Consider the following 27,717-nt stretch of genomic DNA (forward strand, 5'->3'; position numbering starts at 1 on the left):
GCCTCTGACATGACCTAACGACTGCTTTACAGGCAGCCGGGACCGACGGCTTAACGTGTCCATCCGAAACACAGGAGTGGCCCGAGATAAATATCTTGCCGGGCCGGGATTTGAACCCAGGCCTCTGAATCATAAAGCCAGCATCTGATCCACTCGACTACGGCCACTCCACTACTAATCCTATAAAATTGGTTGAAATAGTGCTTTATTGAAGCCAAAATTTAAGCATTCTAGCTTGTTATTTAATAATAGTAGGCCTTCTGCAAAATCACTATTTTTTTAGCAATTGAATGACTAATAAAATTCTACTTCATTTCATTCTTTGTTACCTATTTAATCAAAAACCCATAGGCCTATGTAATAAGTGGCCTACAAGGCCTGGAATGTTTGTTTTCAAGTGGAAATATCGCCAAATTGAAGGAATATTTTCAACATTTTCCGGGAGAAGGCCCCTGGACTCCCCTTTGGTGGGGGTATTCCATACCCCCACACCCCCCGGTGTCTACCTCAAAATTTAGATGCTTTCATGCTATGATTCACCCCCGTAATTTTTTTCTGGCTACGCCACTGAAGAACCACTTATTTATTTATATTTAAACTCACTTATTTATAAATATATTCAAAGAACAAATGTGTATCCTTATTTTGTAAAAGGCTGTCATTGGTCGAGACAAGACACGAAAACAATGAGTAGGTGGAGCATTCAAACTACTGGTGGTGTGTCTTGTTTCAGCCAAAGTATCAGGCTACAGTTGCGTCTTAATAAGTGCATGTCAATTAAAATTCACCAATAAATAGTGCGCCAAGTTTTGAACTCTTACAATCAAATTTCCATGTATTCATATTAATCGTATCTATAATTAATAGTTGTTGATATTGGTATCTCCGGCAATGGAAATTCATTCTCCAGTATCATCTACTGGTTGAATAGGTAGTCTATAAAGTGAGGTCCACGTTATAATGACAGTATTTGATTAACATTGGTGTTGATTCAAATTCATTTCTTTGTCAAAAAGTAATATACAAATTGATAAAATAAATATTCTCAATTACTAAATCGGCAAAGAACAACTTGTGCGCCGGCAGTGAGTTCGAACAACTAGGTTAATTTGGATCTTCATTGATTTATTTCTTGTAGTTACTACCTTTTGATTGCTTCATCATGATTTGATTCAACTTAATGAATGGTGCCTCGAAATGAAGAGATCCAATCACAGAGAACACTATTATTAGGAACAATTCACCTCCAATGTCTTTATACTGAAAAAAATTGTTAAGCTTACTATTCAATTGAATTAAAAAATATCTATATAATTATCTAGAATATTTTGAATAGAAATGTATATTAAATAGAAAAAATCAAGAAATAAAGAGGATAGAAACAGAATATTCGATAAAGAAAAATTAATTACCTGTCAACATAAAAAGTACCCGGATAATCGTTGAAATACGTGATCGAGATCGAAATAATATTGGCAATCACAAATAGCACAGGAACAATTACTAGGGGAACAATCTTCTTCCCTTTGTAAATTGGTATTAAAAGTATTGGTGATAGAAATATCAGTTGCATATGAACAGCTAAGTACCAATCGGATGGAACACACTGCAAAATAAAAATATAGAAAAACTTAGAAGGATATTTTTTATAAGTTATCAATTCGAACAAGAAAATTTGAAATGGTGTGGGACATTATTATCCAATAATCACTTTTGAGCCTCAAAGCTATTACCTGTTTTTCTGGCATAGTGATAAAACTGTTTTATCACATCCTTTTTACAATTTGAATTTTTTTACAAATCCTTTTGCTGGAAAATAATTAATGGGCTACTCATCCCTGCACTCTGAAAATGGGGTCCATCCATCCAGTGCATTGAAACACGTACAGATTTTATTTCTCATGTTTATCACACAGTTGATGTTTTTTAAATACGGTAATGTTGTATAATTTCCAATGACCATTAAAATTTGTATTCTGACCAATTTGTATCAAGTCTTGAAAAATCACAAGTAGGTATTGTTTTAAAAACTCATATAAGATTAAACTGAACCAGTAAATATACCTACTCACTGTACTGTTGTGAAAGTAGCCTATTGTTTCAGCTTGTGCATGGGTAATAGAAGTATGAAATTCATTTAATTCATTGGGGCTACTTCAAAGTTCAATAATAATTATATTAATACTACAATTGATATATTAATTGTATTTAGTGCCCTTAATTTCTCTTCTAAACAGGATTGTCTGAGAGAAAATAGAAAAGGGGTATATAGAAATATAGGGGAATATTACTATAGCGGGGTCCAAATTATAATGGCAGTAGAGAAAGATAGGAGAACTGCGTTGCCGATTCTCTGCCTTGCCACTATTCTCTATAGAACACAAGCTGATACCGGGATATCTGATGAAAATTTTTTAATGTTCGTTCTTGTTAAGAATGATTATTTATATTATTTTTATTCGTCAAGTAAATATATTTTCAATTATTTATAATAATAAATTTCCACAGTAGGGATTAAATGATATTTTCTCATTAATTACATCTTCTACATTGTTGAAATACGATCCAGCAACGTTTCGGAGTTAGAGGAGGATGGCGCTATCTGCTTTGTCGAATATAGACAAGGATTGCAACACCAATATTGATCAAATACTGCCATCATAACGTGTGGACCTCACTATAGTATTGTTATACTAATAGCAGGTACCTAACCCGTGCTCCGGAAGGGTCTAATTATTAGAAACTTGTCATACTGAAAAAAATTGAAAAACATACTATTTATAATCAATGTTACAGTAGTAGGTAACAGTAAATATTATATACCATATTAATGAATAGAATATATACATAATCTTTGCAAAAGTCTTCAAAATATTTCCAGTGGTTATAAGTTCGGCCTATAATTATAATATTATTATTGGTTATTTTCTGTTACCTGTCAAACAGTTGTTTTTTTGTTCAAAGCCTCTCGCTGATGACTCAACATGCATGCAACATCTTAAGGTTGGCCACTAAGGACAGTGTTGAACATGTGTGTACGCACATGTTCATCATGCATGTTGTGTCATCAACGAAAGGCTCCAAACAAAAAATGTTTCACAGCAGCTTCCAACATAGAAAACCTAAACTTAGAAAAATTTCTTTGAAGCTTTTCACTGTGATGACACAACAATGTATGGTAGCATATGTGTACACACATGTTCAACATAATATTGTCCTGTCGGTAGTGGTCAGCCTAAGGCTATCAATAAGGAGAAAATGTTGAATCGAAAGGTCTACTCACAGTTTGTATAATAAGCATTGAGTTGGACGTCTGCCGAACACTCATAAAGCCATACTGTACTGCAAGACCTGTCAAGAATATTGCATAGGAGAGCTTACTGATTGGCTGGAATGCCCTCCAGGACAGCAGGCTCTTTAATGGTCCTGAAATTCAACATTCATACTTTAATTTTCTTTCATTGCATCAAATATATCAAAAAATTACTAAAAGTTATTTGTTTGTTTTTGGAATATGGAACATAGAGCTCAATAAAATAAATCGATTTCAATGTAGGCGAAATACGAAAACTAAATAAATTGAATAGGCTGCAATTCCACAACCAAAATCAAATTGAATAATCAACAATTTTTTATCTCTTACATAGTCTTATTCATAGTCTACTCGAAATTCGAATGCAAATTCAAATTGATTAATTGTCATGAACAAATATAGCCTACTAGCTATTGACAGTCAGGTGAGAGACAGAAAAATACTTTCGCAATAAACAACAGTAATAGAAGCATTTAACATACCTATATTATTTACTGCAGTTCTAAATTGAAACACTGCATTTGATAAAAATGTTCAAATCACCTTGAGAAAACCAATACTTTACTTGTTCTCTCAATAACTCAATATTATTATTCTTTAATAATAAGGAGCATATCTATATGCCAAAACACTTCTTTTTATTTTATAATATTAGCAGTTCTGCTGATTTGAGAGGAGTACATCTTTGGAAAAAGTAAATGATATGAATCGAACTCATTACTCACCCCCATATCCAGTCTCGCAAGCAACAATTATCCATGCCATTAAAATGGCGAAAGCAGTGTTATTCAGTCCATTATTGATGGAGGCTAGGATCAAATTGTGTTCAACCCCCTCCATATGGATGTACCTCGAAATGACTATTATAAATCCGTATGGTATCACTGATAGAATCCATCCACAGGCTGCTTGAGTCTGTAAAATGTTTTATTTTCTCAAATCAATGCAGGTAATTGTTTGAAAAGCAGTGGAATTTCTAAAAGGGTTTAGTACCTGGTATATATAGGGTATAGATAGGCCTATATACTTGAAACATTATTTTTTGAAATAATAATCCATTAATAATTCGTTTGAAAATTTGAATTAATCTATTCATTTCCTATTCTTAGATCTTCGAATTTTATTTATTTGCAATTTTCATCAATTATTTTTATTCTATTTTAACATTGTTTTAATAATGGAATATATCTCGCTTCTTTCATGGTTTTATCTTCACTTACCGTATGTATTCATAAAACCACCGGTATTTGGAAAAAAGACACAGAGTCCACTATTACTCTAAATTATATATTATAGGCTACTGTCTAGAAAATACAATTATTATTCAAGAAGCATATTATATAATCAAATCATACACGTGCGTATATGACTGTTTTATAGAATTCTTCAATGTTGTTTTCCATCACAAATTGCTTATTATTAAATAATTTTTTGCTCATCTATTTCACTATCCATGACGAACTGCAAGTTGATAATCCGTTCTGAACTATTTTGACGACACTGCAGTCTAATTTTTGAATATTAGTTATTAAAAACTTGTACTCACATGAGTGGAGCGCTATTCGGATTTTTAAAAATCCATTTTCAACAGTGTGTAGGCCTACTATATAGTTTTTAATAATTAAAATTCGAAAATTAGTCAGTAGTGTCGTCAAAATAGTTCAGAACGGATTATTAACTCGCAGTTCATGAATAGAGAAATAGATGAACAAAAGATGATTTATTTAATAAGCAGTTCTTGATGGAAAACAATATTGAAGAATTCTATAGTAATACGCACGTGTATGGTTTTTAATAGCAAAAAGCGATTCATTAGATTATAATGTTTACAAAACATACGCAAACCAAGAAACATGTTGCAATAAAAAACAGGATGAGGATTGATGAAACAATTAGATCTAATCAAGATGGGAAATCTTTTATAATTTTACATATCATTTGGCACTTACTTGAAAATCGTGTATGGGAATAATGACTAGGTAGTTGTGACATTGTCTATGTGAGAAATTTCGGAGATAGTAATAAATTAACAGTGGATAGCTTCAAGTTCCAGGTTTCCATGGGTGAGAAAAGTTGAGAGATGTACCCTTCATTAATAAATTATCGGATTCCAATGATAATAATACTACAAGCAATAATACGAATAATAATAAATTTATGAGTAGGCCTACGTCGGCAAAACTGGAAATGAAAGCTAGGTCGGAAAGAATGATCCTTCTAAAGCTTCTTCTATTATTCCTCTTCATTAATTTCTTCAAGTATAAGCTAATTTTTTGTTAGTTACAGTAGGTAAATAGAGTGAATGAAGTAAACATACGTCAAGTAAATAAAGTATATATTTATACTTAATGGAAATAAGTAAGTTATATAGGTCTTTATATGTATCTTTCTATTTTATACCTTTGAAATTTTGACAGCTTCCTCGGTAAGAAAATATCCTATCAGAATTCCCAGTAACCATGGCGATATTCTACCATGGGTTGGTACATATTCAGCTGCAAATATGTCCTCTCTTGAAGTCAACCTGGAAAAAATAGTAGGCCTTCATTATATTAAAACTCTCAGGAGATATTGATAGTTAACATTATAATTTCCACTACATTACTATCATATTGAATTGAATATGAATACGGTACTAATATGAATATGATATGGTATACGTATATAGATTTATGTAGCCTACATTTTCATTCATGTAGTAGTGAATATAATATTAAGGTTTACTATTTATAGTAGGCTAGTCAAGGTATAAGGTATAATATAGAAATATTTAATTTATTTTTTGCGGAGCTTCACAGATTTATTGGAGTGTATTTTTCTGACGAAAGTCATATCTTTTTAATCAGCTATTTAGGCCTACATTTCTTAGATCTCTTGTAGATACGAAAATAATGTTAATAATATTCATGAAATTATGGAAATCAATAAATCAATATTTATTTATCATCAAAATGCTCACATTTTACTATATGAGAAGACACCAGGGCCTTGTTGCCTATTAAAACTCACGCTATTAGTTTGATAATCTCTTATTATTGCAATTCACCAGCTGACTGTAGGTACTAGGTAGTATTAAATTAGATTGTATTTTGTCATGCAACATGTCCTAGTACGGTATCACAGAAAAAACAATCACTTCAAAAAATGCAATATTTGGCTAGTTTTTTAAGCGAGCCACTAATGCCCCTGAATGGGTGAGTGTTGGTTTTTAAATTATGATTGTTAAGCTTACTATTCAATTGAATTAAAAAATATCTATATAATTATCTAGAATATTTTGAATAGAAATGTATATTAAATAGAAAAAAAAAACAATAAATAAAGAGGATAGAAACAGAATATTCAATAAAGAAAAATTAATTACCTGTCAACATAAAAAGTACCCGGATAATCGTTGAAATAAGTGATCGAGATCGAAATAATATTGGCAATCACAAATAGCACAGGAACAATCACTAGGGGAACAATCTTCTTCCCTTTGTAAATTGGTATTAAAAGTATTGGTGATAGAAATATCAGTTGCATATGAACAGCTAAGTACCAATCGGATGGAACACACTGCAAAATAAAAAAATATAGAACAATTTAGAAGAATATTTTTATAAGTTATCAATTCGAACAAGAAAAGTTGAAATGGTGTGGGACATTATTATCCAATAATCACTTTTGAGCCTCACAGCTATTACCTGTTTTTCTGGCATAGTGATAAAACTGTTTTATCACATCCTTTTTACAATTTGAATTTTTTTACAAATCCTTTTGCTGGAAAATAATTAAATCGGGGTGGGCTACTCATCCCTGCACTCTCTGAAAATGGGGTCCATCCATCCAGTGCATTGAAACACGTACAGTTTTTATTTCTCATGTTTATCACACAGTTGATGTTTTTTAAATAATGTTGTATAATTTCCAATGACCATTAAAATTTGTATTCTGGCCAATTTGTATTAAGTCTTGAAAAATCACAAGTAGGTATTGTTTTAAAAACTCATATCATAAGATTAAACTAAACAAGTAAATATACCTACTCACTGTACTGTTGTGAAAGTAGCCTATTGTTTCAGCTTGTGCATGGGTAATAAAAGTATAAAATTCATTCATTTCATTGGGGCTACTTCAAAGTTCAATAATTATTATATTAATACTACAATTGATATATTAATTGTATTTAGTGCCCTTAATTTCTCTTCTAAACAGGATTGTCTGAGAGAAAATAGAAAAGGGGTATATAGAAAATAGGGGAATATTACTATAGCGGGGTCCAAATTATAAAGCAGTAGAGAAAGATAGGAGAACTGCGTTGCCGATTCTCTGCCTTGCCACTATTCTCTATAGAACACAAGCTGATACCGGGATATCTGATGAAAATTTTTTAATGTTCGTTCTTGTTAAGAATGATTATTTATATTATTTTTATTCGTCAAGTAAATATATTTTCAATTATTTATAATAATAAATTTCCACAGTAGGGATTAAATGATATTTTCTCATTAATTACATCTTCTACATTGTTGAAATACGATCCAGCAACGTTTCGGAGTTAGAGGAGGATGGCGCTATCTGCTTTGTCGAATATAGACAAGGATTGCAACACCAATATTGATCAAATACTGCCATCATAACGTGTGGACCTCACTATAGTATTGTTATACTAATAGCAGGTACCTAACCCGTGCTCCGGAAGGGTCTAATTATTAGAAACTTGTCAGACTGAAAACTTGACCTACTGAAATCTTGAACAATTTGAAATAGGCCTATAACCATCCTCGGTAAATTAAGAATCTATTATGTGAAATTTCAAGTCAATCGGTTGAGTAGTTGACACGTGGTGGTGCGTCATTCGTGAATTTCCTTTCCCGTACGTGCATATGCAAGTTCATTCCTTTATTATATTATAGATAATAATTATTATATTTCTATGTAATTGATATACAGTATATAATTATTTTAAATTCGTATTTTACCTGTTTTTCTGGCATGATGTAATTGTTCAGAAATGTGACATGGGTCCACCAGCTCTCCTGACAGACCTCCCTGATACTATGGAGGTAATGCTTCCATAGCGGGCCGTTATTCAGATATCTGAACATCGTCAAAGCAATTAGAAGTTGAATGAAGTAGGCTGGCACTATTCTGGAATTTAGTCGAAAACGATCATTTTTAAATATCCATTACAGTATTTATCATTTTAATTTTATATTGTAGATAAAGATAAAGGAAAACTGAAAAAAAACAAAATTATTTCAATCAGTTGATAAATTAATAATAGGCCTACTTCATGAAAAGCACAGGAGGAACAAGAAGAAGAAGAGGAGGAGGAGGAGGAGGAGGAGGAGGAGGAGGAGGAGGAGGAGGAGGAGGAGAAAGCAGAGGGAGAAGTGATGGAGTAGGAAGTATAGCAAAAAGAAGTAAGGAAAAGAAAGAAGAAGAATACAGGTAAAATGATGATAGAATGAAAGCCTACCGTATGTACCTGCTGACAGTCGGATTAACAAATAGACCAAACTATCAGAAGCCGATTATTGAGGCTCTAATGTATTTTTCTTCCACCAACTGTTTAAAGTACTTACTTCACTCCCTGGAACATAACGATAAAGTAGTGTCACTTTTTCGCTCTCGGGATGAAAAAACAGAAAAAATCCCTAGGATGGGGCGTAATAGTATATTTCCCACCTAGGGCCGAAAATGAGACTATTCCGGCTCGAAATCAGTTTTCAAGTCCGAGACCGTAGGCCGAGGACTAGAAAAGATTGAGAGCCGGAAAAACATTCTTGCCTGTGGTGCGAACGCTATTTTTCGCCACATAGAAAAATAAACAATATATATATGAGAATTAGTTCATTAAGCACTTCCGAAAGCAAAAGTGGAAGGTCATACATAGCTCTAGCAAATCTGTGGTAATCTGAATATCAGGAAATTGTCCAAGTATTTTTATTTTTTATTCTGATTTGTCTAAATAACCTAAAATATTATGTTCAATTTTGTGGGAGGTTGAGTTTATACTTTTTTATTCTTTCAAATCACAATAATATGATATTATCATAAATGTTTTAATTATTGAATAATAAACACAAATAATGAAAAAAATTTCGATCAGCTGTTTTAGCACACTTAAAAAATAATGTCAACGTCAACAATGCTTGTTGTCATTGACTTGGGAAGTTTAGGTTAGAGGTTCTATCCTACTCTGAAAGTCAAATTTGAATAGTTTATAATATATATCTTATCTGTATTTCATTCATCCAAATAGAATGATAGTATATTATTGCAGAATACTTTATTCAATTCTAGAAGCACAAACTGATTCCATTTCATAAACTACCTATTTGTAAAAACGTTCAGCACCATGGATATTGCCCAAGTAGTTCCAAAATTATCCACCAGGTTTCTTGATAAACAAAGTACTATGAGGTTTGAGGTTAGATTCTATTATACTCTGAAAATTGAATTTGAATAGTTTATAATATCTTATTTGTATTTCATTCATCCAAATAAAATGATAGTATCTTATTTCAAAATAGTTTATTCGATTCTAGAAGCATAAACTGATTACGTTTCATAAACTATTTTGTAAACATGTTCACATCAAATCAGAATCAGCTGACTTCAAGGTTATTTTACAGCCCTAGGGCTGTAATAGTTATTTGTGCAACTAGTGCGCAAAGTGACAGTTTGCTGCACCGAAAGAAACGTTTATGCGCGAGCCGTAGGCGAGGGCGGAATGGTTTGTTGAATGCAGCAGAGGAACTTTGTGCACATATTTCACATTAAGTTTTTCCTACAGTTACCAATGAATATGAAAAGTGGGTAATTATGGGTAAAATTGCCTGAAATGCATCAAATGTTTTTCTGTGTAATTTTATTATTAATAAAAACCTTAATTTATTGTCAAATTGAATAATAATGTATGTGTGTTTGAATGGTGGGGGGGGGGGGGTGGCGGCTGTAATCCACCGCCACAATATTCCTATAACGAGCACACCACACTACTTCATTTTGATTTTGCTGCACTGGTGCTCCATAAAGCCTACTAACTATTTTGTGTTGCCATATGTAGCAAATCTGGAGTACGCAAAGTACTCACTTTGCGCACTAGTGCGGAAAAGTGATTCTTTGCAGCCTGCAATCAGTGCACAAATGTTCACTTTTCAAGGAAAAAAATTTACCGGCCTGGTCAGTAAACAATCACTTTCGGCCTCCATATGACACACATAAACCAGCTCATTACATCCAAGTGGGGCGAAAAAGTATAACTACATTCAAATAACATGGGAAGCATCTCTATTTTAAAAACTTATATTTGAAATGGGATAGAAGGTCTAAGCTCAGATGAGGAAACATAATAGAGGTGTCTGTCATTAAGTCAACTGAATTCAATACCTCAACCAGAAATTTTATCAACTCATGAAATATAATTTATGTTTGCATGATATTACATAGGCCTACTTTTAGTAGACGATAAAAATCTATACATATTCTTAAATATTCTATTCTATTCAGAATACCAGCCAACAGAATATATTTTTCATCTGCAATTCAAATCTGAAACGCGCGAACTAGAGTCAGCCATTGTTGATAGTCGGCCAGCTGGGGCCTATTTCACAAAGGTACAAGAATTGTTACCAACCATGGTTACGAACAAGTACTTGTAGTTACAAGTTTACAAGTACTCACGTTTCACAAAAATTTATGATCTAGAAGAATACAGGTAAAATGATGATAGAATGAAAGCCTACCGTATGTACCTGCTGACAGTCGGATTAACAAATAGACCAAACTATCAGAAGCCGATTATTGAGGCTCTAATGTATTTTTCTTCCACCAACTGTTTAAAGTACTTACTTCACTCCCTGGAACATAACGATAAAGTAGTGTCACTTTTTCGCTCTCGGGATGAAAAAACAGAAAAATCCCTAGGATGGGGCGTAATAGTATATTTCCCACCTAGGGCCGAAAATGAGACTATTCCGGCTCGAAATCAGTTTTCAAGTCCGAGACCGTAGGCCGAGGACTAAAAAAGATTGAGAGCCGGAAAAACATTTTTGCCTGTGGTGCGAACGCTATTTTTCGCCACATAGAAAAATAGACAATATATATATGAGAATTAGTTCATTAAGCACTTCCGAAAGCAAAAGTGGAAGGTCATACATAGCTCTAGCAAATCTGTGGTAATCTGAATATCAGGAAATTGTCCAAGTATTTTTATTTTTTATTCTGATTTGTCTGAATAACCTAAAAAATTATGTTCAATTTTGTGGGAGGTTGAGTTTATACTTTTTTATTCTTTCAAATCACAATAATGTGATATTATCATAAATGTTTTAATTATTGAATAATAAACACAAATAATGAAAAAAATTTCGATCAGCTGTTTTAGCACACTTGAAATTTGGTCAAAATAATGTCAACGTCAACAATGCTTGTTGTCATTGACTTAGGAAGTTTAGGTTAGAGGTTCTATCCTACTCTGAAAGTCAAATTTGAATAGTTTATAATATATATCTTATCTGTATTTCATTCATCCAAATAGAATGATAGTATATTATTGCAGAATACTTTATTCAATTCTAGAAGCACAAACTGATTCCATTTCATAAACTATTTGTAAAAACGTTCAGCACCATGGATATTGCCCAAGTAGTTCCAAAATTATCCACCAGGTTTCTTGATAAACAAAGTACTATGAGGTTTGAGGTTAGATTCTATTATACTCTGAAAATTGAATTTGAATAGTAGTTTATAATATCTTATTTGTATTTCATTCATCCAAATAAAATTATAGTATCTTATTTCAAAATACTTTATTCGATTCTAGAAGCATAAACTGATTATGTTTCATAAACTATTTTGTAAACATGTTCACATCAAATCAGAATCAGCTGACTTCAAGGTTATATCACAGCCCTAGGGCTGTAATAGTTATTTGTGCAACTAGTGCGCAAAGTGACAGTTTGCTGCACCGAAAGAAACGTCTATGAACGGAATGGTTTGTTGAGTGCAGCAGAGGAACTTTGTGCACATATTTCACATTAAGTTTTTCCTACAGTTACCAATGAATATGAAAAGTGGGTAATTATGGGTAAAATTGCCTGAAATGCATCAAATGTTTTTCTGTGTAATTTTATTATTAATAAAAACCTTAATTTATTGTTAAATTGAATAATAATGTATGTGTGTTTGAATGGTGGGGGGGTGGCAGCTGTAATCCACCGCCACAATATTCCTATAACGAGCTCCACACTATACTACAGTTACCAACTTCATTTTGATTTTGCTGCACTGGTGCTCCATATAGCCTACTAACTATTTTGTGTTGCCATGGCAAAGTACTCACTTTGCGCACTAGTGCGGAAAAGTGATTCTTTGCAGCCTGCAATCAGTGCACAAATGGTCACTTTTCAAGGTATATGTAGGAAAAAATTTTACCGGCCTGGTCAGAAAACAATCACTTTCGGCCTCCATATGACACACTTAAACCAGCTCATTACATCCAAGTGGGGCGAAAAAGTATAACTACATTTAAATAACATGGGAAGCATCTCTATTTTAAAAACTTATATTTGAAATGGGATAGAAGGTCTAAGCTCAGATGAGGAAACATAATAGAGGTGTCTGTCATTGAGTCAACTGAATTCAATACCTCAACCAGAAATTTTATCAACTCATGAAATATAATATGTTTGCATGATATTACATAGGCCTACTTAATATTAGTAGATGATAAAAATCTATACATATTCTTTAATATTTTATTCTATTCAGAATACCAGCCAACAGGATATATTTTTCATCTGCAATTCAAATCTGAAACGCGCGAACTAGAGTCAGCCATTGTTGATAGTCGGCCAGCTGATAATTGTTACAACATTTGCTGATAGGGATATCGCAATCGGCAGTGCCAGCAAATGAGACGACCGGTTTTTAGTTTTCATATTTTAGGTTATGTTGTAAAAGAAAACATTGTCACCAATAACGTGAGTTATTAAAATTATTTGATTTGTAGTTTTTATAAAAAATGTAGGTGGAGGAAAAATGTTGTTTACATCATGAGTGAAAAATGCTTTTTCTCCCTCAGGGAACTCGGCTACACCTTGGGCTTTAAACTTTTTCCCTCAGGGAGAAAAAGTGGTACTTTTCACTCTTGATACTATACAAATAACTATTTCTATTCAAGTTTGTTCACCTAAAGACATGGTGTAGATAGAACTGTCCGACTTTGAATTGTTTTGTTGATGTGCGCATTTTGATAGTGGAGCGAACCAAAAGCAGTCCACTCATCAATAGAAAAGCATCCACTGCCAGCTCACTCTGTAGGAACGGCTCACTCATAACTGACTGAGAAAACTGGAAAATCAAAAGGAAATCACAAGTAATCCATAATGAGAATATAATAATATCATGAGAAAATCACTAGAATATCACAAGGAAATTATAAGAAAAACGTTAGAAAATTACAATATAATTGTACAAAAATCACAAGAAAAAAAGTAAATTCACATATGGCTATTGTTGGTGGGTAGTCCCTTGTGGGAAGATCCCACCTCGCCTGAATATATAATTTAAGCCGTCAAAATGGGCCTTATGACTGTCATACTTCAGCCGAGACCAACTAACCAATTGTGCCCATCTGATAACACGGGAGTGACCTGGTTGAAAAACTCTTGTTAATGAGAGGGTTTGAACCCGGCATCTCTATGCTGCTAAGCAAGCATTCTATCCACTAGGTCACAAGAAAATCGTAAGAAGAGACAAATTCCTGCAAATCAACAGATTTTATTTTTGCATAGATGATTTCACTATGAAAACCAGGGGAAATATTTATATATTCGTGAAAATTTCTCTGATAATATTTTGATACATTTTATCAGGATGATACTGATCTATTTTTTAGGATTTCGATTTTTTAGTCAGAAAATCCCTTTTATTCATTCCATTTATCAAGACAATTACAAATCAAATGACTGGAAGAGAGCTACAGGCTTGGTCCAAAACTCTTCATCTCCCAAATTTTATAAACAGTAGCATTTCCACAAAATATAGGTTACATTTCACTTTCAAGAATTTTCGAATCTGTCCTCTCCTTTCATAGGCTAGTCACCATTTTCTTATATCATTAACTTTTTGTACTCATTGGCGTATGAAGGGGGGTGGTGGGGTTTATGGGGTCTGCCCTCAACCCTCCAAATAAGACCTACATTTTTTGTGGCCAGATCAGCCACTAATAAGCTTTTGACGCTATATTTTCTTCATATTGTACAAGTCGAAAAAATATGAAAGAGATGAGATGATAGCTTTCATAAGATAGAATTCAATGATAATAGAAGGGGTATTCACAATGTCGGAGTTAGCTGGCTAAGTCGAGCTATTCGTTAACTCCTGCTATTTGCTAAGTCTGTGTTAACTCAATGCTATATAGTAGTACGTTAGAAAAAAAATAGCGGACAAGATAGCAGATAGCGCAGGTTTGAGTCCGCTAACTCTAGCTAACTCTGCTGTTAAAACTGTGGTCATATTTTGATTTTCTTCGATCATAATTGGTAGCAAAAGTGAGGTTATAAACTTTGAGTTACACAAATTATTATCCGCTTGGAATGCTATTGCAGTTAGCTTATAGCAGTTGGTTTTAGATGGGGCGTTCACAATCCAGAGTTATCAAATAGCACTTTAGCTGGCTAAAACAACATTTATAGTGAATAGGCCACCCCTATTATATGAGCTAGTCAGTGAGTGCTCTAACGTGTAGGGGCTAAGATAAAACTTTAAAGTAAGGACATTCTGTAACTTATCACCATCCATTATCATAAAAACTCAATAAAGCTTCAGTTGATTATAGTTTATCAGAATTCATCCATGTGGTTGAAAAGTGTGACTGCCCATATTAGTCCATATCCTATACCTCATAGCACAGAATACAAATATAGCAGAGGTTTTCCAATTAGTTTTCAAGTGAAGCATCGATTACGTTCAAAGTGAAACAATCTTTCAACTTGAGACGTGAATCTTTCAACTTATCATTGTAGTAAAGCAAAGGATCCATTATAATAGAATAAATTATTCCTACTCATACTTTGTTTCAAAATTAGGAAAATAAGTCAGCGAATGGTGAGAAGTTTTCAATTATTATAGAAATTTTCTCTGCTCATACCTTCAGCAGCTTTTTCTTGAGAGCACTCCCAAAAATTCCAATAGAATTTTCAAGGGAGAATCAGAATACTAATAAGTAGCCCACTTAACAATGTTGAAGTTGACACAAAAAATTCAATGAAGTGTCAGTTTGTAAGTGGAAATTGCGTAGAATAGGCTAAATTGTAGATTTATTATAAAAATTTTCCGGGGTAAGTTATAGCCTCCGAGTCCCACTTACAGTAAGAGTTCTACTGTCAATTGATAAATCAACGCAATAATATGACGGCCTCATTATAGTGTCTGTTATAATTAAGTATTATTGCAAAAATATTAAATTATAATATTAACTAATAATTATTGAAATTGACCGGTATACTTACAGTTGTCAACTTCATATTATTTACACCTGGAATTAAATACTTCAGATAGAAATTATGTGCCATAACAATCCAGCAAGCTGATAACGCTCTTATCCCATGAAGTACTGAAAGCGGCTTTTCAGGGCTTGTCGTTTCAAGGAGCGATTTTCCATTTTCATAAAAGGAAAAACACTGCAGGATGTCGATATAGGTACCTGTGGAAATTAGATGCTATTTCATGGTAAACTGTTTTTATGAATTAATCAATCTGATTATCAATATCAATATCGAGTTGTTGTCCGTTTGTGGGGTTATTTGTTTGTATGTTCAATGATAACTTATAACTTTCTAATGCTTCCATTAATGGAATATAAAATTCAAACAAATATTTTTTGAAGCAGTTTACAGATTGAATTCGTTGGCCAATGAAATTGACCCACTCCTTCATCTTTTTTGAATATAACCACAGAAAACAAGTTTTGAATCTGGATGTAACACAGCAAAATAATATAACCAAGCGACATGTAAAGTTGACATAATATTATCCAGTTATATCTGGATAAAATCAAGGATATAACACAAGTGTTCCCACAGGGGGGGGGGGTTGGTTGGTTGGGGGACAAATCAAATCTGGGGGCGTTTCCAAAAAAAGATCAGTAGTTTTTATAATATTTTTTGGGTTTTTAAAATGTTGGGGGGGGGGGGCGTTTGAAGGAGTGGAATTATATGCTATTTTCAGTGGCAGGAGTGCGCCCACGCATTGGCTGGGGGCAGTCACCCTTGTACAAGAGGATGAGATTGAAAGTGCAGGGCAAATGAAAAACGTTTAAGTAATTTATTATCGCTAGTCTTTTGAATTAGACTAGTATGTAGTAGAGGATCAACTATGATTATCAACATGATTAACTATGATTAGCTATTCAACATATGACAAAACAACTATGATTAACTATCAAAATATAACGAAGCAACTATAATTAACTATCAACATGATAAACTAGTCAGCATATAACAAAACAAAAAACCCACCATTAGATTTGAAGTTGAAATACATCCTCAGAATGTCGTTGAGTGTAGCCGCATAGCACATCAGCCCAATGATAGTTACTAGTACAACTACAAGCCAGTCCATCTTGTCGAGGGTGATTCCCTCCTCGCTTGAGGTGCAGCTGTAGTTGTCTAAGAAAACTGTCATGTTGTATCTGGATGTGACGTTCGAGTAATGTCGAGTCAGGTCTTTGAGGTCGCAGGAGGCCGGGAGGCATATGCCTAGCCGCAGGTCGGGTCTCAGAAAGGGAGCTCCACCCATCGTGAGGGCAGGCCGAAAGGCCGGTGAGTCCTAACGAAAAATAAAACATAAAATTTCACATTTTTTATGAATGAAATACGGTGGCAATATGAATTTTCAACTCAATGGAATAGTTATGGAGTGGTTCTCAGTTTACACCCCACCTCCCTACCAATAAGCCTAAGAAAGAGGCCCAAGAATCCAAGATATAACATCCCTCCCCTTATCAAATTATTCTAGTTGAAGTCTCAAAAAGTTTTGGTCAATCCATCCCCCCCCCCAATTACCATTTCAAAATCGTGGCTTTGCTACTATGAATAAGTGCTCACTACAACAAAATGGATGAAAAAGTTGAACAGTCAGAATTTCGAGGATTTTGTTCGAGGATAAAATCAAATCCAAACGCCGTAAAATTAAGTAATTGATCGAAAACATTGAAAAATAAAACGTTCAGATAGAAATGTTTATACTTCTATGAATGTTGTTTTTGGTGCCTACTCTGCATCCTACTCATCCTACAATAATCTTTCTCGTTGTATGTATTCCTCTATTTGTGGATTCTACATTTAAGGCTATTTGTGATTGTAAGTTAAATTTTTATTCTCTTCCTGGAACACAGTGTTGATTTGATTTTTCTCTATTTTTTAAAGGCGGAGTCAGATGCCGGTAAACTCATGCATCCATTGATCAAATTGATAAATAAATGCTTATCTCATAAAAACTAAATGATTTTCCAGTACAAACTACAAGACAATAATCACCAATTAGAAACATACTATCATACTAATGGCACAATTCCGAAGGAGGGGGGGGGGCTTTGTCGCAGATTGCACGTCAATAATTTCAAACTCTTGTTGATGAGGGGAGGGGGTTGTCAAACAAATCTTGGAGTGGGGGTATCCAAAAAAAAGATCGAAACTGTTTTCAGGACTCACCCAACACATTTTTGCCTGGGTACCTAATTTTTCTAATTTATGTTGGGGCTTCTAGTTGAATAATAAATTCCACTTTATAGTTGTTATGAATCAATCAAATATGTGAATCAATGAATAAATTATAAACTCATAAGAACTAGTAGCTTATATAAAATCTGTACAAACTGTGCATATAGGCCTACTAACCCAATTTTTTAATGTTTTCGTAAGATTTCTCATGACTACGACGCAGTAGTTGATGTGATAGGGGGCCTCCTCAGCAACACTCAGGCACTCCTCATAATTCCCCAGATCCATGTAGTGACCATTCAGCAAGCCAGAAGGCACTCTACCGGACGAATCCAGCACTGTTACAAGAGATAGAAAGCGTAACTATTATCATATTATTTTATAAAAATGTATTATTTAATATTTATATTATTTTTCAATTAAATTTATTATTTATGATAATTTATTATTATAAAAATTATTACATAGCAGAGCAGCCTTTTCCAACTTTTCTGTATATAAAGATATAAAAGTGTTAAATAATTGTATCAATAGATAAATAAATAAATATATACAGAGTGGGCGAAAAGTCCGAGAATGGCCTAATATCTCAAACACAAAGGTTATTTGAGGGTGGGTGTGATTGGGGATCCAACTCGAAATAATAATACTACTTTACTATGACTTTAAAAATCTGGTCCACCATATTGAATGCAACTTTTTTTTAAACAGGAAGGTGGTCATGCGATACATGATTTCGATACGAAATTTCAAGAAAAAAGAATGGCGAAAACCGCATATCGATATCTCAAACCGTTTAGAAGATATTCGCATTATTAATCAATACTATTCAAAGCAGAAAGGAGAGAAATAAGTTCGAGAACGGCTTAATATCTCATACACAAAGGTATTTTGACGGTGGGTGTGATTGGGAATCCCACTCGAAATAATAATACTACTTTACTATGACTAAAAATCTGGTCCACCATAATGAATGCAACTTTTTTTTAAACAGGAAGGTTGTCATACAATACATGATTTCAATACGGAATTTCAAGACAAAATGAATGGCGAATACCGCACATCGATATCTCAAACCATTTCAAAGATATTCACATTATTAATCAATACCATGCAAATCAGAAATGAAATACAGTACATAAGTGGTACTGATTAATAATGTGAATATATTCTAAACGGTTTGAGATATCGATGTACGGTTTCCATCATTCATTTTTTCTTGAAATTTCATATCGAAATCATGTATCGCATGACCACCTTCCTATTAAAAAAAAAAAAAGTTGCATTTAATATGGCGGATCCAAGATGGCGAACCAGATTTTTAAAGTCATAGTGAAGTAGTAATTTCAATTTGAGTAGGTTTCCCAATCACACCAACCATCAAATTACCTTTGTGTATGGGATATTAGGCCGTTCTCGGACTTTTCACCCATTCTGTATAAACACTATAAAATTAGCTTCACCTTTCAAGCCACTTTCAAGAAACATTAGAAACAAGAAATTCAAGAAACTGGCTTGAAAGCTGAAACTGGTTGTAGGCTATAGTGTTTATATTAGGCCATATATGTGTTCATATAAAAAAGTTTGATAAACGGAAACTAAGTCATTATTTCTGTATTAATTAAACAATTCAATTAGCCGTATCAGAATACTTTATTCCCTATATAAATCCAGTGGAATGTGAACTATCAACAAATCACGACGTTTTCAATAAATTAATATGAACTTTATTAATTTCAGAACTCACGTCGAAACGACTGAAAATTTCTGATTGCGTTGAAAAAAATATCAATGACTGTCCTAACCGATTAAGTTTCCAACTCTTTTGATTCTTACACGGAATAGTTTCGGCTGCTGAGCTATTGGTCTATAGGCTATATAGATCTTTCTTCAACATTCAGAATTCTTTATTCCAAATCTTGTAGTTTCTCGAGATTTCTTCTGTTATCTTCTCCTTCATCTTCTCGTCCGACTCTCACCTTTGCTCGGCTGAACTCCGAAGTCGATTTAATCAATAACAATTATAACCATATTTTTCATTTATTCGATTAGGGCTACTTGATTGGTTGAAACTAGTTGTGTCTGAAGTAGAATAAAGAATGGTATTAGTACGAGTAATATTATGAATTTCACCATTTATATTTTACGACTATAGTGAGGTCCACGTTATAATGGCAGTATTTGATTAACATTGGTAATAAAATGTAATTGATAGTCAAATATAATTGATAATCATTGGTAAAATCAATCATTTCATTGTTGAGGTGTTATTCTATATTAGACTATTTACACCAATTCGGAAGCTAAATCAAACAGAGTAGAGGCAATTTCACTAATCGACTTGAATAATCTCGCAAACATGGTTTACAAACAGATCTCGTAATCAAAGCAAACGTAAACCGTAGGCCATAAACCAGCAAATTTGTTTGGTAAATACCGCGAATGACAACCGATATTCATCTACTTATTATTTTTTACCCATTATTGATCCAAGAATACTCATCCAGCAAACATACTGCCTTGTCAAAATAGAGTGCTAATTCACTGAGCCTACTTCTACAATAGGCCTACCTTCTTGGAGGTATACCAGTACTCCACTAGGCTATATTACGACTTTCCTCAACGAGGTCTATAATGTCATTCACTTTGAACTGAAGGTACCGGTATTATTTGAATAAAAAACATTTATGTTAGTCAAGAGAAATGGGGACAATTTGTGAATCTCACTCTAGCGCATTTCAAAACAAACAACTAAAAATGACAAAAGATGGAATAGCAAAATAGCATGGAATTTTTCCAATTAGTTGGACTACTTGAATAATATTGAATAAAGTTTGCTCACGGATGGGTACAAACTTACAAACTTCGTACAGTAGTTTCCAGTATCCTCATCACTTAGGGAGTGGAGAGAAAAATCATATTATTCTCCACAAGAAAAAATGAAAAGTGATGATATAAATGGATGGAAAATATTGTCTATAATAGATTATGGAGACAGTCAGTGGCGTAGCCAGAAAGAAATTTCTGGGGGGGATCATAACGTTGGAGTAGAAAGCACTTAAACTTTGAGGGTGACACCGGGGGTTTGGGGAAACCCCCACGAAAAAGGGGTCCGGGGGCTCTCCCATTGAAAATTTTGAAAATATACCTTCAATTTAGTGCGATTTTACACAATTTCTACTTGACAACAAACATTCCATTCACGTTTTTTTGGTGATCAGTAGGCCACTACTTATTATTTCGATTTTCCCATTAAAATTTCATAGACCTATTGGTCTCTGATTAAATAAGAAATAAAATGGAATGGAGTAGAATTTTATTCGTCATTAAATTGTTTAAAAACAATAGTGATTTTGTAGAAGGCCTACTCATTATTATTCTGATAAAAAGCTAGATTGCTTAAATTTTGGCTGCAATAAAGCACTATTTCAACCACTTTATAGGCTTGGTTTTAACTTGATTAACAATTTTTTCAAATTTATTTGATTTTTACTTGAGTATTCAAATTTTCATTGTTTTTTTTCGGGGGGGGGGGGGGGGGGGGGAAACAACCTTTTTTTTAAATATTAGAGGGAAGAGTCCCTCCTTTCCACGGTAGAAACCAACCCCGTTCATCATAACTGTGGAATTTTCGGGGGTACTGTCTCGAAGAAGATGCTGGAGCTTTGTTTAAGGATATGCATGAAACTGAATAAACTCTAACCAAATAGAGCAATATAAGCTATATTGAATTTCTTTATAATAATAGATGGTAAAAAGTCGTTTAAGTTTGAAGTGCTGTCTTTAGTTTCTCTATCCCCTGCTATGTAGTCCCTAAGCACTAGACCACTCGTCACTGTTTATGAGAAAATAGCTTATTATTATTATCATTGCTATTGCAGTGCTATTCTCTCATATATTTCTCGACTTACATAGTACAATATAACGAGGATATGTTATTAAATGCTAATTTTTAGTGCTGATCCAGCCACAAAAAAATTCAGGTTCTATTTCGGGAGGGATACATCCCGATATCCCCCCTGGATACGCCACTGGAGACAGTAGCTGATGATGATAATAGCTATATTCTCATAAGTTGATGTTTTTTACTTTCCTTGCCCTATCACCATAGGTAAGGAAAGTATTGCTTTCCAAAAAAAAATTAAGGTACCCTAATTTCAAGTTTTCTCTACGTTTCAAGGTCCCCTGAGTCCAAAAACATAATTTTGGGTGTTGGTCTCTCTCTGCTGCTGTGTGTGTGTGTGTGTGTGTTGTGTGTGTGTGTGTGTGTGTGTGTGTGTGGTGTGTGTGTGTGTGTGTGTGTGTGTGTGTGTGTGTGTGTGTCTGAACACGATAACTGCATTCCTAATTAACCGATTGACTTGAAATTTCAAACTTAAGGTCCTTATACCATAAGGATCCGACAAAAAGAAATTCAATAAAATTCAATTCGAGATGGCGGAAAAAATGGCGGATAATGACTAAAAAACCATGTTTTTCACGGTTTTCTCGAAAACGGCTTCAACGATTTTTCTTCAAATTCATACCATAGATAGCTATTCATAAGCCCTATCATTGACATGAGTCTCATTTTGGGAAGATTGCAGGAGCTCCGTAATATTCTTGAGAAAAATGGCAGATAATTACTAAAAAACCATGTTTTTCATGATTTTCTCAAAAATTACTTGACCAATTTTTTTCAAATTCATACCCTGTATAGTGATTTATCAGCTCTATCAACTGGCATGAGTCTTTTCCTGGGAAACTAATGGAGGGTCCACCCATCCTTGAGAAATGGACTTTGTAACCTCCTTCTTGTGCATGAGGTAGGTAGGTAGAGCAGTTTAAAAGAGCACAGTCATAGTCGAGATATTCCATCTGTAGAACAGCTGTTTTGACCACTTTTGAAAAAATCATCGAATTTCACAATTTATAAAAATGTATTATTTTAATATTTATATTATTTTCAATTAAATTATTATTTATGATAATTTATTATTATAAAAATTATTACATAGCAGAGCAGCCTTTTCCAACTTTTCTGTATATAAAGATATAAAGTGTTAAATAATTGTATCAATAGATAAATAAATAAATATATACAGAGTGGGCGAAAAGTCCGAGAATGGCCTAATATCTCAAACACAAAGGTTATTTGAGGGTGGGTGTGATTGGGGATCCAACTCGAATAATAATACTACTTTACTATGACTTTAAAAATCTGGTCCACCATATTGAATGCAACTTTTTTTTAAACAGGAAGGTGGTCATGCGATACATGATTTCGATACGAAATTTCAAGAAAAAAGAATGGCGAAAACCGCATATCGATATCTCAAACCGTTTAGAAGATATTCGCATTATTAATCAATACTATTCAAAGCAGAAAGGAGAGAAATAAGTTCGAGAACGGCTAATATCTCATACACAAAGGTATTTTGACGGTGGGTGTGATTGGGAATCCCATCGAAATATAATACTACTTTACTATGACTAAAAATCTGGTCCACCATAATGAATGCAAATTTTTTTAAACAGGAAGGTTGTCATACAATACATGATTTCAATACGGAATTTCAAGACAAAATGAAGGGCGAATACCGCACATCGATATCTCAAACCATTTCAAAGATATTCACATTATTAATCAATACCATGCAAATCAGAAATGAAATACAGTACATAAGTGGTACTGATTAATAATGTGAATATATTCTAAACGGTTTGAGATATCGATGTACGGTTTCCATCATTCATTTTTTCTTGAAATTTCATATCGAAATCATGTATCGCATGACCACCTTCCTATTTAAAAAAATAAAGTTGCATTTAATATGGCGGATCCAAGATGGCGAACCAGTTTTTAAAGTCATAGTGAAGTAGTAATTTCAATTTGAGTAGGTTTCCCAATCACACCAACCATCAATTACCTTTGTGTATGGGATATTAGGCCGTTCTCGGACTTTTCACCCTTCTGTATAAACACTATAAAATTAGCTTCACCTTTCAAGCCACTTTCAAGAAACATTAGAAACAGAAATTCAAGAAACTGGCTTGAAAGCTGAAACTGGTTGTAGGCTATAGTTTATATTAGGCCATATATGTGTTCATATAAAAAAGTTTGATAAACGGAAACTAAGTCATTATTTCTGTATTAATTAAACAATTCAATTATAGCCCTATCAGAGTACTTTATTCCCTATAAATCCAGTGGAATGTGAACTATCAACAAATCACGACGTTTTCAATAAATTAATATGAACTTTATTAATTTCAGAACTCACGTCGAAACGACTGAAAATTTCTGATTGCGTTGAAAAAAATATCAATGACTGTCCTAACCGATTAAGTTTCCAACTCTTTTGATTCTTACACGGAATAGTTTCGGCTGCTGAGCTATTGGTCTAAGGCTATATAGATCTTTCTTCAACATTCAGAATTCTTTATTCCAAATCTTGTAGTTTTCTCGAGATTTCTTCTGTTATTTCTCCTTCATCTTCTCGTCCGACTCTCACCTTTGCTCGGCTGAACTCCGAAGTCGATTTAATCAATAACAATATAACCATATTTTTCATTTATTCGATTAGGGCTACTTGATTGGTTGAAACTAGTTGTGTCTGAAGTAGAATAAAGAATGGTATTAGTACGAGTAATATTATGAATTTCACCATTTATATTTACGACTATAGTGAGGTCCACGTTATAATGGCAGTATTGATTAACATTGGTAATAAAATGTAATTGATAGTCAAATATAATTGATAATCATTGGTAAAATCAATCATTTCATTGTTGAGGTGTTATTCTAATAAGACTATTTACACCAATTCGGAAGCTAAATCAAACAGAGTAGAGGCAATTTCACTAATCGACTTGAATAATCTCGCAAACATGGTTTACAAACAGATCTCGTATCAAAGCAAACGTAAACCGTAGGCCATAAACCAGCAAATTTGTTTGGTAAATACCGCGAATGACAACCGATATTCATCTACTTATTATTTTTACCCATTATTGATCCAAAATACTCATCCAGCAAACATACTGCCTTGTCAAAATAGAGTGCTAATTCACTGAGCCTACTTCTACAATAGGCTACCTTCTTGGAGGTATACCAGTACTCCACTAGGCTATATTACGACTTTCCTCAACGAGGTCTATAATGTCATTCACTTTGAACTGAAGGTACGGTATTATTTGAATAAAAAAATTTATGTAGTCAAGAGAAATGGGGACAATTTGTGAATCTCACTCTAGCGCATTTCAAAACAAACAACTAAAAATGACAAAAGATGGAATAGCAAAATAGCATGGAATTTTTCCAATTAGTTGGACTACTTGAATAATATTGAATAAAGTTTGCTCACGGATGGGTACAAACTTACAAACTTCGTACAGTAGTTTCCAGTATCCTCATCACTTAGGGAGTGGAGAGAAAAATCATATTATTCTCCACAAGAAAAAATGAAAAGTGATGATATAAATGGATGGAAAATATTGTCTATAATAGATTATGGAGACAGTCAGTGGCGTAGCCAGAAAGAAATTTCTGGGGGGGATCATAACGTTGGAGTAGAAAGCACTTAAACTTTGAGGGTGACACCGGGGGTTTGGGGAAACCCCCACGAAAAAGGGGTCCGGGGGCTCTCCCATTGAAAATTTTGAAATTATACCTTCAATTTAGTGCGATTTTACACAATTTCTACTTGACAACAAACATTCCATTCACGTTTTTTTGGTGATCAGTAGGCCACTACTTATTATTTCGATTTTCCCATTAAAATTTCATAGACCTATTGGTCTCTGATAAATAAGAAATAAAATGGAATGGAGTAGAATTTATTCGTCATTAAATTGTTTAAAAACAATAGTGATTTGTAGAAGGCCTACTCATTATTATTCTGATAAAAAGCTAGATTGCTTAAATTTTGGCTGCAATAAAGCACTATTTTAACCAACTTTATAGGCTTGGTTTTAACTTGATTAACAATTTTTTCAAATTTATTTGATTTTTACTTGAGTATTCAAATTTTCATTGTTTTTTTTCGGGGGGGGGGGGGGGGGGGGGGAAACAACCTTTTTTTTAAATATTAGAGGGAAGAGTCCCTCCTTTCCACGGTAGAAACCAACCCCGTTCATCATAACTGTGGAATTTTTGGGGGTACTGTCTCGAAGAAGATGCTGGAGCTTTGTTTAAGGATATGCATGAAACTGAATAAACTCTAACCAAATAGAGCAATATAAGCTATATTGAATTTCTTTATAATAATAGATGGTGAAAAGTCGTTTAAGTTTGAAGTGCTGTCTTAGTTTCTCTATCCCCTGCTATGTAGTCCCTAAGCACTAGACCACTCGTCACTGTTTATGAGAAAATAGCTTATTATTATTATCATTGCTATTGCAGTGCTATTCTCTCATATATTTCTCGACTTACATAGTACAATATAACGAGGATATGTTATTAAATGCTAATTTTTAGTGCTGATCCAGCCACAAAAAAATTCAGGTTCTATTTCGGGAGGGATACATCCCGATATCCCCCCTGGATACGCCACTGGAGACAGTAGCTGATGATGATAATAGCTATATTCTCATAAGTTGATGTTTTTTACTTTCCTTGCCCTATCACCATAGGTAAGGAAAGTATTGCTTTCCAAAAAAAAATTAAGGTACCCTAATTTCAAGTTTTCTCTACGTTTCAAGGTCCCCTGAGTCCAAAAACATAATTTTGGGTGTTGGTCTCTCTCTCTGCTGTGTGTGTGTGTTGTGTGTGTGTGTGTGTGTGTGTGTGTGTGTGTGTGTGTGTGTGTGTGTGTGTGTCTGAACACGATAACTGCATTCCTAATTAACCGATTGACTTGAAATTTCAAACTTAAGGTCCTTATACCATAAGGATCCGACAAAAAGAAATTCAATAAAATTCAATTCGAGATGGCGGAAAAAATGGCGGATAATGACTAAAAAACCATGTTTTTCACGGTTTTCTCGAAAACGGCTTCAACGATTTTCTTCAAATTCATACCATAGATAGCTATTCATAAGCCCTATCAATTGACATGAGTCTCATTTTTGGGAAGATTGCAGGAGCTCCGTAATATTCTTGAGAAAAATGGCAGATAATTACTAAAAAACCATGTTTTTCATGATTTTCTCAAAAATTACTTGACCAATTTTTTTCAAATTCATACCCTGTATAGTGATTTATCAGCTCTATCAACTGGCATGAGTCTTTTTCCTGGGAAACTAATGGAGGGTCCACCCCATCCTTGAGAAATGGACTTTGTAACCTCCTTCTTGTGCATGAGGTAGGTAGGTAGAGCAGTTTAAAAGAGCACAGTCATAGTCGAGATATTCCATCTGTAGAACAGCTGTTTTGACCACTTTTGAAAAAATCATCGAATTTCACAATTTACACAAAGGTAAAAGTACTCTGAAAACAATTACATATACACATATAAAGTAGTCTGATCATATAATTGCAAATAATAGTAGTATAAAAAGGAGGACTCTGGGACACAAGTGTCCCAGAGTCCTCCTTCACCTCAAGGTCACCCAAGACGACCAAACCTAACCTCAAGGTCACCCAAGACAACCAAACCTAACCTCAAGGTCACCCAAGATGACCAAACCTAGCCTCAAGGTCACCCAAGATGACCATACCTAACCTCAAGGTCACCCAAGATGATCAAACCTAACCTCAAGGTCATC

The 27,717-nt window shown here is 33.8% G+C and overlaps 1 protein-coding gene across 1 annotated transcript in view; it reads right to left on the reverse strand.

The window, feature by feature from the left end:
- LOC111049914 (nose resistant to fluoxetine protein 6-like) overlaps positions 1-27,717 on the reverse strand; it is a 46,255-nt gene that overhangs the window by 795 nt on the left and 17,743 nt on the right. Inside the window, exons 3-12 of the mRNA XM_039439027.1 lie at positions 18,208-18,368; positions 16,828-17,137; positions 15,820-16,013; positions 13,497-13,657; positions 8,278-8,446; positions 6,678-6,871; positions 5,714-5,837; positions 4,039-4,228; positions 3,284-3,426; positions 1,146-1,260 (exon numbers count right to left, since the gene is read on the reverse strand). Of these exons, the coding sequence (XP_039294961.1) occupies positions 1,146-1,260; positions 3,284-3,426; positions 4,039-4,228; positions 5,714-5,837; positions 6,678-6,871; positions 8,278-8,446; positions 13,497-13,657; positions 15,820-16,013; positions 16,828-17,137; positions 18,208-18,368 (1,761 nt within the window). The remainder of the gene's footprint in view (positions 1-1,145; positions 1,261-3,283; positions 3,427-4,038; positions 4,229-5,713; positions 5,838-6,677; positions 6,872-8,277; positions 8,447-13,496; positions 13,658-15,819; positions 16,014-16,827; positions 17,138-18,207; positions 18,369-27,717) is intronic.

Source organism: Nilaparvata lugens, chromosome 12 (genome assembly GCF_014356525.2).
Source record: "Nilaparvata lugens isolate BPH chromosome 12, ASM1435652v1, whole genome shotgun sequence".
Classification (NCBI taxonomy): domain Eukaryota; kingdom Metazoa; phylum Arthropoda; class Insecta; order Hemiptera; family Delphacidae; genus Nilaparvata; species Nilaparvata lugens.